General features: G+C 37.0%; 1 protein-coding gene and 1 pseudogene across 1 annotated transcript; both read right to left on the bottom strand.

The window, feature by feature from the left end:
- Nucleotides 1-3136, bottom strand: LOC137953992 (uncharacterized). The gene is made up of 2 exons (XM_068801574.1): nucleotides 1489-3136; nucleotides 1-559 (listed from the first exon to the last, which is right to left on the bottom strand). Exons 1-2 carry the CDS (start codon nucleotides 1961-1963, stop codon nucleotides 498-500), a joined length of 537 nt encoding a protein of 178 aa, XP_068657675.1. The 5' UTR covers nucleotides 1964-3136; the 3' UTR covers nucleotides 1-497.
- A 1104-nt stretch (nucleotides 3137-4240) lies between these two features.
- On the bottom strand, nucleotides 4241-16428 carry LOC137953182 (protein EXECUTER 1, chloroplastic-like; annotated as a pseudogene).
- Between the last annotated feature and the right edge of the window lie 4058 nt (nucleotides 16429-20486).

Below are 20486 nucleotides of genomic sequence, written 5' to 3' on the forward strand. Positions count from 1 at the left end.
GAAATATAAAAAAGTGGCTCTTCATTACAGTAATTTATGTACAAACAAAGGGGACTATCATATGTACAAAGTTGTTATTTACATAAAAAGAATTCCACCTCATCTCCATAATATAGTTACCCTCCACCAATTCAAACACTCCACTTTTAAGGAGGGTAAGTAGGGTGGAAAAGAATCAACAAATTAGTCACTCTCCAATCACCAAAGGGTCTGGTCTTACAACTTCACAGCCCTTTGCAGCATCCCTCCCTCACTCTCTTGAAACAAAAGGCTTGTATTTTCGAACTTCTGGAAGATGTAGTTTGCTTCAAATGTAACTAGTATGGCATCTCATCCTCAATGTTTTGGCTTCAACCATTGATGCTACACCATTTCTTTGAACTTCCTTATCTTTCTTTTTTTGTCTTCTATTTTTTTTTTTTTTTTTCTGTTTAACATTGTCCAACTGAAAGGAAAACGAGAAAGATTTTCAAGAGCCACCAAGCTGACTATAATCTTTAGTCCTGGTTTTCAGTTTGCTGAAGAGAAGAAAGCCACTCCTCCATGTACTTCTTGCTATCTGCACAAAATGTAATCAACTCTTTTATTTATCTAGCAGGAATGATTTCACTTTTTTTTTTTTTTTTCCTCTAAAAATATAGTGAAGTAACTGAAGTATGAAGTATTCAAACAAAATAACTAAAAGCATAACAGTGACATTTGAAGCAAACTAGGAACAAAGTGAAAGTAAATATGACAGCCACAATATCAAAAGCATGAGTGCCAACTCCGTGTAACAATCAATGCCTTTACTCATTTTACTCAGTATAACATAAGAGAAGAAAGAAAACAGAAACCCGATCATGTGCTGCCATGTTAATTCAAGCTAAGTTAAAATTTAATACCAGTAGTGCATATTGTCTAATTAAGTTGCCAAATACCAGTTTATTACATCAAAACACTGACACTAACAATAAAGAGAAAGCACCATATTGATATCTGAAAGCAGCTATGCATTCTTTCTGTCCAAGCAATCCTGTGGAGGAGCTTTGTTATGTTTCAAGATATACTGAAAAACTGGCAAAAGTAAAAGCTACTGCCAGTAACCAATGTGATGGAGCAGTAGTTACTCTATATGCTGACCAGATTCACTTGGTCTAACGTTATCCATGACAGAAAATATCATGCTTTCCAAAACAACTATCTTTTCCTAGTTTCAGGTGAATTTCCTAGGGATTTTTTGAAAGAAAAATTGAAGCGTTTAGCTTTTCCATTGAAGGGCAAGAGCCAACTACATGAAGAACTGTTGAGTTATCACATAAAAAATACTAAGTAAAGAATATAGCTAATGCTTGCAAGGAAAACTGAAAATTTGACATCCAACAGGACTTCATCCGTAGTTTAAAACAATATCAGATTTAAACATGAACAAATACCGAGGTTCAAAATAGAAAAAAGCCAAAAAATAAAACGCCTCGAAAGAGTCTAAGAGTTGACGAGGTAATTTACCAGCAGAATGCCCATTTGCAAGATTTGAAGAGACAATCGCACCCAAGAGCTGATTCTTAGAATTCTCCACCGTCTCGTTACGACCACGTCCATAGCAAGGAACTAACACAGCAAAACTGCCCTCTCCTTCAACATCGCTCAGGAAATCAGGCGCGTGAGGCTCGAGCCATCCAATTGACCAGTCAGAGTCATCCGATTCTGATCCTGATAAGCATCCGCCATCCGATGGCACCAGAACCAAATCATATTCTAGATCGATTCTTCGCTCTTCCCTGCTGTGCCACTTTCTCTTAAGCCTTCTAGACGTCGACCGCATCTTAGTCCCCTTAACTGAAGGGAACTTCAATGAATCCAGCTCTCTCATGCCCAAGCTCAAATCCGACGAAGAATTTAATGGGGATCCAGCAGATACAGAGGGTTCATGGTCCTTTCCTCCCCAAAGCCACCAAGAAAGACGGGTTAAAGCAATAGCCATACCCAACAAGAATCCGACTGAGTTTAATAATAAAAATGGTCTCGCAGAATTGGTGATGTTATTCGGAAGTTCTCTCTTTTTTTCTTTTTTTTTCCGCTGATACAGGACTCGAGCAGATTTTTTTTTAAAGAATTGTAACAATCAATTCTAAAAAACAAAACACAACTTCGAATTTAGAAATTAGTCAAACGGGAAGGCAAAAAATGAGAAAGGGAAGAACCCTAATAAACGTGGCCTACACTTCGGAGCTCCATTACGAAATCAAGGGAGAGGTTAAACTTCTCGAACAATCCAATCGAAATAAAAGAGAGATATTAATTTTTTTCACCAAAAATCTTCTTCCAAACAAATAAAACGGTACTTTACCAAAAAACAGTTCCTTTTTTCTCTAAAATGAAAGGAAGCAACTTTACTCACAATAACACTTCCGAACTTGGACCATCCAAAAAAACCAATATAAAGCACAAAGCTATCTTCAAGTTTTTTGAAAGCTGCAGCTGGTTTTCCAACACCAGAGCACCACAATCAATCAAAAGACACACAAGTTCACAGAAGAAGAAAGAGTAACTCTTCACTCTCATCCCTCTCAAAACTTCAACCTAAATTCACCACCACTCACCTTCACACTGCAACAGGACAAAATTCTCTCTCCAATCCGTTCAATAAATCCAAACCACCCAAATAAAACAAGAATCTCAAGAATCACCAAAACCTCTTCGCAGAGCTTCAAATCACCAAGCCTTTCTCCAATCTTTTCAGCCACATAAAAACAGAACTTCCGATCTTCGTACGGAAAATAAAAATAAAAAAAACCTCCACAGCGCCTCAACGAGATCAACCATCGATCTCCCCCAGCCCCTGCTTACTGACCCTAACAAGACAGAAATCTTCCACAAATCGAAACTCCTAGCCAGCCGAAACAAAATTCTAATAGAAAAGATGGGGGGGTTTTGCACTTCAATATCCAGATAAAAATAAAAATGTCTAGGTCTACGAAGATCGGAGGAGCTTCCGCGTCCTGCACGGAGTGTCTTCTGCGAACGAAAAAATCAGTTAAAGATCATCTTCGGCTTCTCAATTTATTGGATCCGCCGCTTCGGAGACTGCAAAGGAAGATCTGACGGTGGAGACGGAGAAAAGCGATGCCTCTCTCGAGTTCAGCCGTTGGATCGTATCGAGGTCGACCAATCATTGAGTGTGGATAGAGAACTCTAAGAGAACAAAGATAAAATCGTCGATACGTGCCACGTGGGATTTTCGGCGAGGCCGAAAGTAGAAGACAAATTTGATGACGTCGTTTGTCGTGGAAAAATCATTGCATATGAGCGATAAAGAAGAGCGCCACGTGGCCACTTGTCAGGACTAGACAGAGACAAAAGTACGAAACTACCCTTGACTTTTGCTGAAAATTTAAATTAGTGGAGTTAAAATTCCATTAATGTTAAATATAAGAAAAATATTTATGAGTAAAAAGAAAAAAGGGCATTTCGGTTATTACTCTCCCCGTTTCCCAGACGACAAGGAGAAGAATTTTCGGTGGCGATTGGCCATAAAAATTCAGGGGCATTTTTTAAACGGCAGCGACCACGTCAAAGTGTCAGAAACACCCAAGGGGCCGCCGTGTTCCGTTTTTCAGCCACTCAAGTGAAAAAGCAGGGAGAAGAGACATCTGAGAGAAGATCAGATATCCCTTTCCCTGCCTCGGCTTTTCTTTCTTCTCTTATATGTGAAGACACTTTTGAAGCTGATCGAGCGATCTGTACATTGGGAAAAGTTTCAGAAACCAAGCTCCAGGGTAAATATCCAGTAGAATGAATTAAATATGAAACTTGAACTACCATATGTATGTTCAAGCTTTTTGCGTTTCCTTAATTCTAGCTGTAACTTGTGGCAGTGTCACAAGAAACAGCGTTGGGTGGATACGATTGAGACGAAGGAACCGGTTTCAGTTCAGTTTTATTTTAAAGAAAGGGGGACAGGGTTTGGAAGCTTCGCTCTTTCTTCTTTATTTGAAATGAATGGAAGAGAAAGAATGACGTGAGGACTTGGGAGAAGATAAACGCTGGAATGGCCTGGAGCTCTTTGATTCATTGAAAACCGAAACGTAACTCAATTCTGATCTTATAATCTAACCATTCTTTAGAAAAGGGTTTTGCCACGTATTATTAACGACGTGGAATTTAACTATTTTTCTTTTATTAGAATTTAATTATCAGAAGAACATGAGAAGAAAAAAACCTTCTGCAAATACTTAATCAGTGTTTGTCTCTAAGGAAATTAACCAATATGGCAAGATACAAGAGGAAAAAAAATTTCAATTCTCACAGCAGCCAAATAATACAAAAAAGTGGAGAACAGATTTGACTGGTTATCAATACTATTTACAAAAGGCAGAAGGTAGAAAGCTGAAAGCAGAAAGACTTCTCACAAAAAGGGAAAGTTGGAATGCTGCTTACGCTTCAAGCTTCTTTGTACTGATTTAAAACAATGACTGCAGGTCAACAAGTCTTCATCAGCAGCAACTAGTGGTACCCATGTTTGCCAGAGATTCACATCCACATTGATACTTCTACTCATTTACAACTGTGAGATAACAGGAGAAGAAATAACTCAGAAATCAGAGTTGTTCCTATTTAAGTTCCACATAAGCAAAACTGTCTGTGTGATAACCATGACTTAAAGTGTTCCATAGCAAAAGTGTGCGATAACCATGACTTCACCATATACAATTTTTATTTTGCCCATCACCACAATCTTGAATTATCCTCTACCACCAGAAGAGGAACACTTCATGCTTGACTTGAAGATCCATTATCTTTATCAAGGCAGTTTATTAAGTTGAAGTATCAGCAGAAGATTGGATTTTGTATTTCTGTTGGAATCCATTTAACTGTACTCAATCTTGTGATTGGGCTGTTTGAAATTATCCTCAACAAATGCAATTTGTATTTTCTTCTCCTGCATCTTCTTTTCTTCATTCTTTCTTTTCCTTAGGTGGACCACTAGCAGATAAAATGCTGAAAACAGTACCACAAATACCAGTATTTCTAAGATGAACAGCTCGTTTAATTTAATCTACCCATGCTTCATAACATTTTCCTTATATATATATATATATAGCTAGAACAAAATAACAAAGGGTAGCCTAAGTAAGGAAATCTCCTACAACAACTAGAGAATGGAGGGAAACTCCTTGTTTGGTAAAAGAGTCAGCTAGGGAATTAGTTGATCTCGAAACATGAGACCAATTACAATCAAAGGATTTTACAAGATCAATAATTTTCATGGAAAACTCGTTAATGATGTTATGAGGGATCTAAAACTAAGGGGCACCATCCAATGACAACTTCGGAGTCGCCTTCAATAATGAGTTTGCCATCAAACCAACAATGGAAGAGGAGAACACCTTGGAGAAGGGCATGAAGCTCAGCTGTGATCAAATCTGAAAGTCCAAGAGGACCTGAGTAGGACAGCAAGATAGAGCCTTCCAATTCCTTATGACGCCTCTAAAACCAGCAGTGCAGCCATCAATATTTAATTTGCTATAACCATATGCTGGAGGGACCCATTCTTCCATCGTCACTGGCCAAGAAGGGCCAAACATTTGGCAATGAGGCGACAGTTTTCTCTACTTGGGGCTCCTCTAATGTCTGCCAATTCCAGTCTTGTGTGAATCCAAGCGACAATGATTCCTGGATATTGGAGATTGAACTTTCTCTAAGGGCTGGTGAACTCCTTGCTAGCCTGAGTCCTCCCGCTCTTCGCCTCAATTCTAAGGGCTGGTGAACTTCCTCTAGCAAGGAGTTCACCAGCCTGAGTCCTCCCGCTCTTCGCCTCAATTGGCAGGTGATTGCCCAGATGTCTGGCCCCCATCGTAGCCCTTCTATAAAAAAGTGGGTGCCCACTCCCACTGGTCTATTGAAGCTCAACTTTGATGACAGCGTTTTGGGTAACCTTGGTCTTACTGGCTTCAGTGACCTTTTCAGAAATTCTGATGGTAACACCCTCATATCCTACTCCAGGCCCATGGCATTTCGGACTCCACTTCTACTGAGCTTATGGCCCTCCTCTAGGGCCTGGTTTTCTTCCATGATCATCTTGCAGGCCCCCTCGTCATTGAAAGCAACTCTAGCATAGTTGTTCGTTGGTGCTCTTCTCCTTTCCTCGAGTCTCCTTCGCGTCATTGGGCTACTTTTCGTGACATCAAAGATATTTCATCCATGGTTTCTTGTTTCTGATCCCATGTTCCTAGGTCAGCCAATTTTGCGGCTAATAGTCTTGCAAAAAACGGAGCCTCCTTGCATTCTCTTGTTGTAATCGGATTGCTCCTTTAATTTTTGTTTGTTCTTTTGTTCCTTAATAAAAACACACCGATTAAAAAAAAAATTCCTCTAAGGTGGAGAATTATCCATTAAATCGTTTATTAAGCATGGAAAGAGGTCTTCTCTCAGCTTGCATTACACACATTCCATGGGGATTATGGATTGAAATGAATTTTCGTTCTATATATATTACCCATTCATGTTCATATGAACCTTCCCGAACTAGATTAAGAACAATTTTATAATCACTCTCTTCTTCCAAAGGCTAAAAAAAGCTCTAATCCTGATGGGATGGTCAAAACAAGTAGCAAGGTTTGCTGCCCAGCAAATCTTATTAAACTAAAATTTGATGGCAGCTCCAGGCAACCCGGGACACCTGCGGGTTGTGGGGGTCTTTTCCTAAATTCAGCTAGTGAGGCACCCCTCAGTCACTCTGGGCCCTTGGTAATTGTAGACTCCAATGAAGCAGAAGTGTGATCCGTATTTGCTGGTTTAGAGGTTTTCAGACAACATTTAACATATGACAAGCTTCTTGTTCAGGGCAATTCAGAGGTTTTCAGACAACATTTAACATATGACAAGCTTCTTGTTCAGGGCAATTCAGTGATGGTTATTGGCCGGTGCAAGGCTCCAAGTGAGTTACATGGCAATTCAGTTCTACCCTAGAGCAAATCCTATATTTTTGTCATTGCATTTTGATTACCTGGTCTGATGTATTAAGATCTAGCAATGGCTTGGCCAACAAGCTCGCTAAAGAAGGCTCCTCGTTCCAACAAGTTGTTTTGAATGTGGCTGCAGTTTCTTAGCTATTGCAATCTTTTCATGTTTCAATACAGTTAATGTAAGTAGCAAGATTAGCTGGGTTACTTTTCAATTAGGCACAAAGTAAAGATACTCAACAACTAACTATGCAAAAGACTGGCATAAGTTGTTTCAGGTGCATCTCACAGGAAGTAATTTTTGTTACTGCGTTTCAAAACATGTATTCTCAAGATCAGATATTTGGTCCCCATAATAAAAGATAAGCATGATCTGAATTTTCTAATCAGCCATAAAGATTTTGAACAACTTTTCATCCTTCCTCTTCGCCGCCAACTCGAAGTTCCTGAGCCTCACAAATCCTACTCCATAGATCACCTCGCTAAACTCATCAACATTTCAAAAATAAATAAATAAAGATTTTGAGCAATCATGTAGTGCTACCAAAAGAGAAATTTGGCCACTGATAAAAAAAAGTAAAGACCTGACATAAAAAATTCATGGGAACTCTATCATTTTCTTTCCAGACATCAGTGGAAGCTGTAAAGTTTTAAGAGCACATTTCATCTAAAATAAGAAACCTAAATATTGATAAAAATATTTTTTAATGACAAGAGATTTTATTAATAAGAGATTCAAAATTCTCTAGTTACATGCAAATAATTGCATACTAAATATTGAAATCAAGTCACTGCATACTCACACGCAAAATTCTGACAAACGATTGAATGGCTCAAACCCTTTTGTGAGAGAAGAACCTAAGTCTGAAGCCTCAATCTATGGAAAACACCAAGAAATGATATTCGGGAGCCCAGTAGATAAATCCAACAACAGGCCCTCCGTTAATATACTGTCAATGGGAAAAGCATTCACAATTAGTAAGAAAGAAGAAAAAGAACTAGACTACATGTAGAAAACACATACTTTCCCATCAAGAATTACAAGTTCTCCATCAACCCAACGGGGATTCCGGAATCCTGGCTCAGCAAGCCTGCCTTGCCCTTTATATCGAGCAACCTAAGAATTATCAGTTGAAAATTTAGTAGTCCTTTCCTGTTTAGAAAGAATTAGGACCACAAAAGAAAATTGATGTTCAATATAAATACCACTCCAAATTCTTCAGGGATTATGCCTTTATGAGGCAACTGGTTTCTCTTGCCAACCTTTGCTCTGAATGCTACCTGTCAAATCAATTTAAAGATATCTCCATTACTAAACATGGAGAAAGATAATTATCAATTAGTAAAAGATAGCAACAAGGGCACCAACAAACATTTGTTTAATGTTATTTTCTTACCAATTTTCTATAGGGAAAACACATCTAAAATGCATGATTCTTTAACCATGGTAAAATAGCCCTACGGTTAGCCAGGATCAAGCACTTCAGGATGCATTTGAACCCAACTTAAACTGACCTTAACTCCACTTTCACTGGACTTCATTATCACATCAAGCTTCCTTTCTCTCAGACAAGTGTTTTTCCCCCTACCTGTAGACCATCTTCCCATCAAGCTCCAATTACTATCTCAAGAAAAAATATTGCCACAACCCTAAAATGGTTATTTTCTTATTCCAATTATATGGTCATCTCTTACCACATATATCTCGAATAAAAAAATCTCCTAAACCCATTCCAAGCCTTTTCTTCAGTTCTCCTATCCAATAGGACCAGTCCTCCATCACACTTAAGTTTCCCAGGTGCTATGAAATGAGGAGCACTTTCTTTGCCTATAATGACAATGAAAACTGTCTACCTATGGAAATGACTTTTTCACTCATCTAGCTCCCTCATGTGAGGTGAGACATTAAGGCAAGGGAGAATCTATTGCATTGGCATCACACCATTAGGATGAAACAGTTACCTCTCCGACTATGCTGTGTGCAGTGTATCCTACAACTAACTCATATACAGACTGAATGTAAATTCCTAATTGAAGGTTTGGATAACCTAATTCATGGCTTATTATTTAGTTATCTCCTTTGATCAACTATCATGGCTAAGATGAAGAGCTCGAACAGGAAACTGGAAATAGGTAAACTGACTTTGATTTGGACCTCGATAAGTGGATGGGGTTTTATATCATAACCAAAATACAGCCTAGCCAAGATCAAGATTCCCAAATCCAAATTTATTTTGAAGATAACCTAGTGTAACCCCAAAAGAGAAACACTGAACACATTTTCTGCAATTTCACCAGCTTCCAGAGCTAATGTAATTGGTCTGGAGGAGAAGAATAACCTGAACATTCTCAAGAAAGACAAAATAAAATAATAAAACAAATTATAAATCTTATAGACGGATTATTGTCATAAGAAAATTAAAAAAATCATGCTTACAGCCATCTTTGTTTTAAGCTAGTATTCGATAGAGTAAGACCAAATCAAACAATAGACAAAGCAAAAGGTAAGACAGGGCAAACCAACTTTATTCCTTCAAGTATCATGTTGTAGAGCTTCCTTTGGAAAAGCTGAGAAAGTGAAACTTATGCAGATAGGCTCAGATAGCCGTATTTACCTGACCAGCTGGTACATAGGGATCTCCGGTCAATTTTAAGGCCTCAACATACTCATAAAATTCTAAATTAGGAGACTTGTGGCTCCCCCCTTCATCTTGCCACTGACCAAATTTGCGCTTCAGATGAATGATTTCTGATGTGTAAACCCCATGTGCACCCATATACAATCCTGTCAGATTTTATCATTTAGTGAAAAGAAAATCAGTTTAAATACTTATGAAGAGGCAGGAAAACTATTTAAAAGATGGATGCTATAGTAAAAAAATAAAATAATGAATATCACAAATTACTTTAGGTCAAATAAACAATTGAACAAATAAAATTGAACCAAATCAACAAATTTTGAATTTAAAAATCACCATTAAGAGGGTCAGAAGTTGCTGGGATCTCAATACGATTAAAAATTGTTGATCCAGATAGAGGTTGCTGGTTCTGAGCCCGACTAAGTGTAAGATTTATTAATTCTCCTACATCTTTAAGTACCTGCAGATGTTTCATAGATACAATCAACAGGAAAGAATTTAGTCAGACAAGTGAGTTTGAGGAGGATAACCTCATTTTCAGCATTAATATTGACAATGGAGTAACAAAGAATTATAATAATGGCAAACAACCTTCATAGGGATCTTCTCCTTGCTGGCAAGATCAGACATAACAAGGTCAATACTGCGCTGACTTTGAAGAGCAGCAGTTTTTTCCGCTGCACCCTCCTGTTTCGTGCCAGCTCCTACTGTCTGATCTTCATCTTTAAGTATAGAAAATGAAAAAGATGAGCGGCCCCGCTTCTCAAGCCTGGATGGTACACGTGACAAAGCTTTAGGATTCATATCACTTGACAGTTTCTGTACAAGGCCGCCAATTACAACTTTGACAGCCATTTGACTTTGTGTGTCACGAGAGTCAACAATTTCTCTCATGTCATCTATTTCAATCTCATCCTTCTCACTCACTGCAATAATTTGAGGATCATAGATGATCCCCAAATCTATATCTCCATCATCATCAGTGTCATTTTCTTTCTCTTCTTCCCCTTGATCTTCTTCTTCTTCCTCCTCCAAATCCTGCTCCAAAGCCTTATATATTAAACCCTTATCAACTTTCTCTGGGCCAATCACCGTCAACACCTTGACCTTGACACCTGGAATCATATCTCTTAGGATACTTTGAATTCCAGCTAGTCCGTCTGCCACATCTGGATCTTCATCCTGTTTGTCACTATCTTCATATCTTCAGTACTTGGGACAGATGAATCACTTAACCCTCCCTTTGAATCTGGCAATGGGTTTACAGTAATAATGTCTGATGGCTTCTGCTTCGCAAGGAAACCTATAGGATTTACTCTGTTCCTCTTTAGGTACACTGCCTAAAAGACAAATTATATTATCAGAACCATAAAGGAGTAGGTAAGGGTATTAAAAGAGTAGCTTGTGTTGTTTCTATCAACTGAGAAATGTAGAGCTAGTATGGTTCCAAGTAATTTATGCAACAAAACAATCATAAAACGTTCTTTCTGTTTCTTCCCAGAAACCAAAAAAAGTAAGAAGTTGAGCTACATGTCAGCTGAAAGATATACCTGCTGCCTGTATTCTCCTTCATGATTCAAGGTATAATATACCTCAAACAGTGGAACACCAGGTGTAGCTGTGGCCAGCTGCCTGCATAAATACATGCAAATAAGACAAAATGGTACATCAATATATATACTACTCGCAGATTTTTATGCTTTTCTAAGTTCTTCCCAAGGCTTCAAACCTGCCTGTCAACTTGTCCAAAAAAAAAAAAAAAAAAGGAAACTGTCACCCAAGAAAAAGGGGGAAAAAATCTACTCAATAATCTAACTATAAGAATACAAACTGCAGTATTATCCTTGGTACCGGGAACTGTAACTCCGTGCTACGTATCTCCCATGTTCAGCACTTACATGAATAATTCGACCATAAGGATCTTTAGCATCTTCAGATACACCTGCCCACCACCCTAGCTGCAGGCAGATAACTGTATTACCAATGGGAAAAAAAAGGTGCGTCAAACCACCCTAGCACTCCAGTTCTGACGTTGAAACAACATTACAACAGGTAAAAAACAAGCAGCATATATTTTTAGTAGAGAGCACATCAATCTTGAAACATATACAGATGAAAAAACTCACCAGTCCAGCACCAGCCTGATCCCGTATAAAAACTGCATCTTCATAACGCTCTTCCTTTAATGCTCTCTGCAATGCATTGAAACGTTCTGATGGGGACCAAGAATTGCAAGCTTACTAAAGGAAGAGAAAGAATATGATTATTTGGCTATTTGAGAGTTTGAAGCTTTAAGAGCTCAGGAACTTAGTATAAGAATTTGTATGAGTTATAAAATAAGAATTTATGTGAGTTATAAATTTAAGAATTCAGTATAAGATTTATTTAAGTAATATTTTTGGTTTCCCTTTTTATTTTCAAATGGGTTAATTGATGAGTCATGATTAGTTAAGCTTATTTGGAGGTGCTTAATGAGCCCATGAGAGTTTCTTTAGATATTCTAACGTGGAGCCTTAGTTTTAGTTATTCAAGATATTTTAACTTAGGTTATTGAATTTTAAAGGTAGAGTAACTCAAGGCCACCAAAGTCTTATCTCAAAGTAATTTACAAATGAAATTTGCAAAATTTGCCTTTTGGGAATTGGGTAGGAAGCTTTCTTGAAAGTAAATTCCAAAATCAAGGCCTAACGTCTCATCTTTCTCCTTAACTCTCTCTCACTCCCCCTCAGAGGCTTGAGGCTTTTACTCTTCCCCACTTTGTATTATTTCAAGCTGTTATTCAATCAAATCTCACATTCACAAGTTATAAAACAACTCACCCCTATTTAATTTTTATATTTTTTCCTCACAAATTTCAGAAGAAAAAGAAAAACCTCAAATTTCTGTGGCACACTCTAGCTCTGAAATGTAGCACAACAAAGAAAAACACAGAAAGGCTGAAAGAGGTCTGGAGGAATGCCCTAAATGATGCTCTAAAACATTTTACAACCCTTTTGACATCAGAATAAAGTAGTACCAAGCCAATACATATCACAGTGTGTGATATGTATTGAATTTCAGGATGGCCATACGCTGCTCCCTGTTGACAACCACAAACCAGAATTTTGGACACCCAATACTGGTAAAGTAAACCTTGCTTGTATTATCTATTTTACTTTATGACTTTGAACATCTTACTTCAAGATAAGAATTTGCTTGCCCAACAGCATCATTTCTTGCGGCAGCAGCAATTGCAACTTTGATTTTAGCAGCATCCTCATAATCCTCTCGACGAACAGCATCGACCAACTGTGACTGTTTACACAAAGGTGTTGAGAGTTTCTGTTTAGTTTGTAATTGAAAAGGAAACCACGTTTAAAAATGTCAACCTTGCAAATTTTTCTGTGAGAACTTGATGAAGTACAAAGCATGAAAATTGGAGACTAATTTACAATACAAATTTGTGTCAGGTAGATGCCACCGATTGAGTTTCAAGTGTAAAAGCAAGTTCATATAACATAATGACACTTCTTTTCCATCATTTGCATGCAGTGTAGGGCTTTTTACATGAACCACCATACGTGACTTCAACAAGGACATTACAAACTCCAGTCATACAGAAACTCTGTTTTCTTTCTTGGACTGAAACTTATTGGGTATTATTTTCTCCCTCCTCTTCTTTTTTCCCTCCCTTTCCAAATCCCTTGTTTCTTTGTCTTTCAGATAATATTATCCTCCAACTGGATCACGAAGTAAACTAAAGTACAGGTCCATAAAAGTTGATGATCTTTTGAAATTTTCATTAAGTTTCTAGTGCTTGCATACTTGAGCATGCCTGGGTTACTGATCAACCCAACCAAGTCAACCTCACTTAACAAGAATGCCATTATCTCTTTCACAAAATGTAGTATAATATTGTCCTCCAACTGCATCAGGAAGTAAACTAAAGTACAGGTCCATAAAAGTTAACGATCTTTTAACAATTTCGGTAAGTGCCTAGTGCTTGTTGACTTAAGCAAGCCTGGGTTACTGATCAACCCATTCAAGTCAGCCCCTCACTTAACAAGAATGCCATCATCTCTTTCACAAAATGTATTATACTAGTGTTCCATAGGTATTTTTACAAATCTAGTACAATAATTGTTCCATGGTGCAATCCCAAGTACTATTAAATATATACTTCATACTGGATAGAGTTTCTTAACTAATCTTCTATGCCAGCATCTCGCATTCACAGGCCACACACTACTTATAGGCTTCTTATTTGGAAGATGGTAGATAGAGGGGGAAAGAAAAAACAAAAGAAAAAAAAGAGAAAGATAAAGGGCAAGGAGAAATGAAGCATACAATTAAAAAGGTCACTAGCTTAAATCATGATGAAGAATTAACAAAAGGAAAAGACGTATATGGCCCAGGTTGCATAAGCAGATCCTGATGCTGCAATTATATGGGATCCCTTTCAAGTTGGTCAGTTACATTTGCAGAACTGTTCCCCTCTTTGTAATTTCTGTATTTTTCTTGTTTATATATACATCTTTTTCAAAAAAAAAAAAAAATACATTTGCAGAACTGCCAAACAACAGTCCACATGCAAAGGAAATGACAGCCATTTTTCTCAAAGGACAAGGTTTTAAAATGTCTTTTCCTCAATTACATGACACTAACAGTAGTAACTGTCTCTCTCATGTTGACTATAGATGCAGGTCTGTGTAAATGGCAGTATAAAGGGGCTTACATGTATATGCTAAAAAAACATGGGATCCATATGCTTTAAAAACAAACAAACACTAATTCATTAAAGTTTTCTTCAATAATAGAGGCACTGGTGCCACCTCTAACCTGGAATTAAAGGGTGCCTTAATTCCACAAGAATCTGCTCAAGTAGGATAGTCCATATGAAGCAGCCAGGATTTGGAAACTCCAATAAAAACTGAAAGCTTTTGGAAGCATACCATGGCCACAGCCTATTATCAAAAACAGATTTTTCTTTTTAAGTATCAAAATGTATGCTACTGTGACAGACACAATGCACAAATGTCACACAAGATGCAACGATCATGTTCTTGCTAACAGGATGATCTTAAGCATAAGTAAAAATAAAGAAGTGACGACAAGGTCACCCACAGAAAAACACTCTCCATATGAAGGAAGTTCATAGTACAGTGATTTCAGGTGAAAATTATGTGTATAGCCAATTGCTAGCTTCTTTATCATCTTCCCAGTATCTTTGCTGCCTTCCAAGGTACAGGAGACCTCCAATGCAGAGCAACTCTTTTTTTTTTTTTTTTTTTTTGTTGAGAAAGCAGAGCCTGATTTAGGCAGCATCCTACCTGCTACCCATAAAAGTATACACAACATCAAGATAGATGGGGAGCAGAATGATTAACTCATATCGTGCTGCCTAGTATGAGACAAGTGAGCAGAGTAGACAAGCAAGATCTCTCTGCTAGATACGATAAAACTAGATGCAATCATTCCTTTATTCTTTAAGCAGCTCTTTTAGCCTTTTAAATATAATCCCTCTTTCCAACTCAGTCCAACATTTCCATATCTGATACAGCAAATTCATCTCAAATACTCAGTAAATACTGCATGTTTTCTCATCCAAACCAACACGCACCCAATTGCCAATCCCTTCATCATCCCAAGTCGTTTTCCCCGTATAATTCTTGACTTCTAAAGTGCAAAAAATTTAAATAATCATAGAACATCACCAGGCATTGACCTTAAACTTCAACAATGTGCAAGCTTAAACCTTGTTGGATCCTTTGATTCCAGACTGACCCACAAGCAGGGGTTAGGCTGTATCCACCTGATACAAACAAGGAAACTAACAATACAACTGCTTCATTTGAAGCAGTTACATGCTCCACATTCTTGCTGTCACAGTTACGCATCTTTTCCCAAAATTTCAAGAAGCACCCTTTCACTGCAGAATTTTCTCTGTAACAGTCCTTCGTCCAGACGAAATTCTTCATATTTACCAAATTATATTGCCTAAGTTTCCCAACTACAGATGATGGGACCAAATCTTGCTACTCTATCAGTTGGGTTGAACTGACATCAGCTTCACCCGGTTCTTCTCTCATCATATTTACCAAACTCGCCAAAGTCTAAATTCAAAAGTTCCCGTGCTTAGATAGCCTCACATCATAAAGCTACAGTGTTTCCTAAGCATACTATATGTGCTTAGCATATGGGGTCGGCTTTAACCTTCGCCAGCTACAGTGTTTCCTAAGCATACTATATGTGCTTAGCATATGAGGTCGGCTTTAACCTTCGCCAACAAAATCCAGTTTCTGTTTGTCAAGCACCATAGATATTCGTGAAGCAATATTTTTCTTTCGCTTGAACATAATCACCCTAAAACTAGCAGCACATGTCTATCCATTCAAACCAAAAGCTATCCAACATTTGGAAAAAAAACAAATGCTAACAGCTATCCGAAAGTACCTTTAGAAGAGTCACAAGTCTCTCTTGCTCTTCAACTTCCTCGAAATGCTGCCTCCATCTCTCCCAATCCCTACCCTTCTCCCCCCTAGTCGTGCCAATCTCACCGTGGTCCTTGCTCTTCAACGAGTCTCTATTCGGATTGACGTAATCGTTCCACCATTTGACAGCGTTCTTCGCGGCACTGAGAAACGAATCCCATCAGGACGGTCCTCCTGCGGAGAAGCAGAGTCCGACTGCCTTTGGCAGCGACAGAGGATGCTATCAGTAGCGAATTTCTTGAATGGCGGGTAGCGGAAACTATGATTAGAGTCACTGAGAGAGGATTTACGAGACTTTGTGTGAGCGCAGGAAGTAGAAGAAGAGATACGAAGTGGTGACGAAATTGAATAAGCCATGAGAGGGGTAAGGTGCAGATGGGAAGAAGCCGTGAGAGTTATAAGCGAAGTCAGGTGTGTCCAGCAGATGTGGCGAGCAGGCAGACGATAAGTCATAAGAGGCCCCTTGCAATGAGCAACGTTAGCCCCAAACTCAGATAAAGGGGTCGCTTCGAACCCAGCCAGCTCACGAGTGGTTCGAGTTCGGCACGACTCGTTATATTTCGAGTTTGAGATCAGAAATGGGCTCGTTTAGATTAACAAACCGAACTCGAGCAGAGCCATGTTCGGCTCGCTAACTCGTGAGCCGACTCGTTAATTTAACGAACATCGATTCGGAAATCGGGGGGATTTGGAAAATTTTCGGGAAAGAGAGTCACGTCTCTTCCATTTCGTCTTGTCGCCTGCGAAACCCATACTTCTCTGCTATTTCCATGCCGTTTTAGCATAATTTTCTCTCGAAAATCGTTGTCCGTCAGCAGGTATTCATGGAAAATGGGGGATTTGGTCTTCAAATCCCTTGTTCTCCCTTTCCCTCTTCGATTCCTCAATCTTTGTCAAAGACTTCGATTTTTTGGTCTACAATTTCTTCTTCTGTGATTTCTTCATTTGAAGTTCTTCCTCACCGACGAGACGAAAGCGACGGTCCGACAGAAGGAGGTAAGATTTTTATTTAATCTTCTATTTTTTTTTCGTCGCCGACCTTACCCTACAAACTCTCTAACTCTCACTTCGTTTTATCAGTGCTCCTTCATTCTTGGAAAGGCTTTTTGGATATCCGAACGAAGAAATGTTTTGTATTAGAATGCAGTTATGCCTAAGCAAAGATAACGATCTGTTTTGTTTTTTTTTTTTTGCAAATATTTGCAGTTGACAGTTTCTTGAACTTACATAGTACACTCGGGAAGAAATCCTTGGAAGAACTGCCGGTATGAATTTTATTTCATGATTTTGAGTGTTGATAACAGATTCTGTTCAATAATACTCTATTATAGTTAATAGAATCAAGAGCTTTCTTAATTGCATCCAACTTCTCTTTATTGTAAAAAAAATAAAAATGTTAGTTTTTGTCCTTCTTTCTTAATTTTCATTGAACTTATATTTGTTGTTGTTCTAAAATGTTATCTGGCTTGATGTATTAGCTTGCAAATATTTGCATCTGACAGTTTTCTTAAACTTACACAGTACACTCGGGAAGAAATTTTCGGTTTAAATTTTATTTCATGATTTTGAGTGTTGATAACATATTCTGTTCAATAATACTCTATTATAGTTAATGGAATCAGGAGATTTCTTAATTGCATCCAACTTCTCTTTATTGTAAAAAAAAATAAAAAATGTTAGCTTTTGTCCTTCTTTCTTAAATCTCATTGAACTTATATCTGCTGCAGTTCTAAAATATTATCTGGCTTATGTATTAGCAAAAGTGATCTGTTTTTTTTTTTTTTGCAGATATTTGCATCTGACAGTTTTCTTGAACTTATAGTGTACACTCGGAAATAAATCCTTGGAAGAAACTACCTGTATGAATTTTATTTCATGATTTTGAGTGTTGATAACATATTCTGTTCAATAATACTCTATTATAGTTAATGGAATCAGAAGCTTTCTTAATTGCATCCAACTTCTCTTTATTGTAAAAAAAAATAAAAAATGTTAGTTTTTGTCCTTCTTTCTTACATCTCATTGAACTTATATCTGATGTTGTTCTAAAATGTTATTTGGCTTGATGTATTAGCAAAAGCGATTTTTTTTTTTTTTGCAGATATTTGCATTTGACAGTTTTATTGAACTTACAGTGTATACTAGGAAATAAATCCTTAGAAGAAACTGCCGATATGAATTTTATTTCATGATTTTGAGTGTTGATAACATATTTTGTTCAATAATACTCTATTATTGTTAATGGAATCAGGAGATTTCTTAATTGCATCCAACTTCTCTTTATTGTAAAAATAAATAAAAAATGTTAGTTTTTTTCCTTCTTTCTTAAATCTCATTGAACTTATATCTGATGTTGTTCTAAAATGTTATTTGGCTTGATGTATTAGCAAAAGCGATTTTTTTTTTTTTTGCAGATATTTGCATCTAACAGTTTTCTTGAACTTACAATGTACACTCGGAAATAAATCCTTGGAAGAAACTACCGGTATGAATTTTATTTCATGATTTTGAGTGTTGATAACATATTCTGTTCAATAATACTCTATTATAGTTAATGGAATCAGGAGCTTTCTTAATTGCATCCAACTTCTTTTTATTGTAAAAAAAAAAAAAAATGTTCGTGTTGATAACATATTCTGTTCAATAATACTATATTATAGGTAATGGAATCAAGATCTTTCTTAATTGCATCCAACTTCTCTTTATTGTAAAAAAAAATAAAAAATGCTAGTTTTTGTCCTTCTTTCTTAATTCTCATTGAATTTATATTTGTTGTTGTTCTAAATGTTATCTGACTTGTGCAAAAGCGATTTGATAGTTCCTTTTCTATCTTTGGGAAATTGAGACCTTGTGTGTGAACCTTTGATGTCTTAAATTCACTCATTGGATGATATATGATGCCTAAACCTTGTCAAATGTTCATAGGTTTCTTCAAGGTCCTGACACAAATCAAGTAAAAATATCAACACTTCCTCAATTGATATCAATAATTAACACTAGTTCTAGTGTGGCCATAAATGGTGACTCAACTCCACCAGAGTCACTACCCTCTGTCATAGAAGTGGGCCCAGATGAAATTATCATAAATGAAGATGAAAGTGACTCTACCCATACTTCAAAAAGACAAAAAAAATCTCATGTGTAGTTGGAATTCAAAGAAGTATCATTTAATGGTACAAAAAAGGCTTAGTGTGTTCATTGTAAAATAAATTTGAGTGTTATTAGTAGTGGAGTCACCACACATATGAGTCGACATTTGAAACGTTGCACTAGTAGAAAAGTAGCAAGGAGAAAACAAAAAACCTTAAACTTTCAACCAGTGGGAGCGGGGTCTAATGTTGATTAGAGTCCATCTGGACTTCCTTTATGGATTTTGGAGGAAAATATGATCAAGCTAACATGAGAGTACTCATTACTCATTGGATTCTTATGCATGAGCATCTATTCATGATAGTAGAAGAGGAGGGATTTAATTTTGTAATGAAGATAGCAAATATGAATTATGACAAAATATCTCGTAAGACCGTTAAGGAGTGTATGGAGGTGTATGAAGCAGAGAAAAAGAAATTGAAAATTTTGTTAAAAGAGATTAACAAGATTAGTCTTTCCACATATCTTTGGAAGTCCCAAAATCAAAAGATTGAATACATGGTTATTACTAGACATTTTATTGACAGTAATTAGAAGCTAAAAAAATGAGTCTTGAGTTTTGTGCATGTTCCTCCTCCTCTTCGTGGTGTTGATATAGTAGATGCTATTTACAAGTGTTTGAAATAGTGGGAGATCGAAAATAAAGTTTTTAGTATTTCAGTTGAAAATGCTGCATATAATGATGTTTGTATGAGAGTTTTGGAAGAAGATTTTTTAAGGAAAAAAAATTTGGTTTGTGGTGGAAAGTTGTTTTATGTGCGTTGGTGTGCTCATATTTTGAACTTATTAGTACAAGATGATCTTGTTCAGATTAAGGATATCATTGATAATGTGCGTGAAAGTGTCAAATTCATAAATCTGTCTAAGGCTAGACTTCACACTTTTTTTGAAATTGTACAACAACTAGAATTTGGTGAAAAGAGGTTGGTTAATGATTGTCCAACTTATTGGAACTCCACTTATGACATGTTGTCTTTTGCATTATAATTCAAAGATCCATTCTCTAGATTTAAAATTAGAAAACGAACTTATGATTGTTTGGCAAGTCTTGATGAATGGGAAAAGGTTGACAAGGTGTGTGAGATTTTAGAAGTTTTTAATGCAATTACTAATATAATTTCTGGGAGTGACTACCCTACTTCTAATTTGTACCTTAGTGAGGTATATAGGGTAAAAGAAGTTCTGAATTATCATTCTACAAATGAAAATGTTTTCATTAGGACAATGGTTAGTAGAATGAAAGAGAAATTTGAGAAGTATTGGGGTGAATGCAATTTATTGAT

Source organism: Aristolochia californica, unplaced genomic scaffold (genome assembly GCF_029961685.1).
Source record: "Aristolochia californica isolate CCGP_79_NKW_82.1479 unplaced genomic scaffold, dmAriCali1.0.hap1 SCAF_16, whole genome shotgun sequence".
Classification (NCBI taxonomy): Eukaryota; Viridiplantae; Streptophyta; class Magnoliopsida; order Piperales; family Aristolochiaceae; genus Aristolochia; species Aristolochia californica.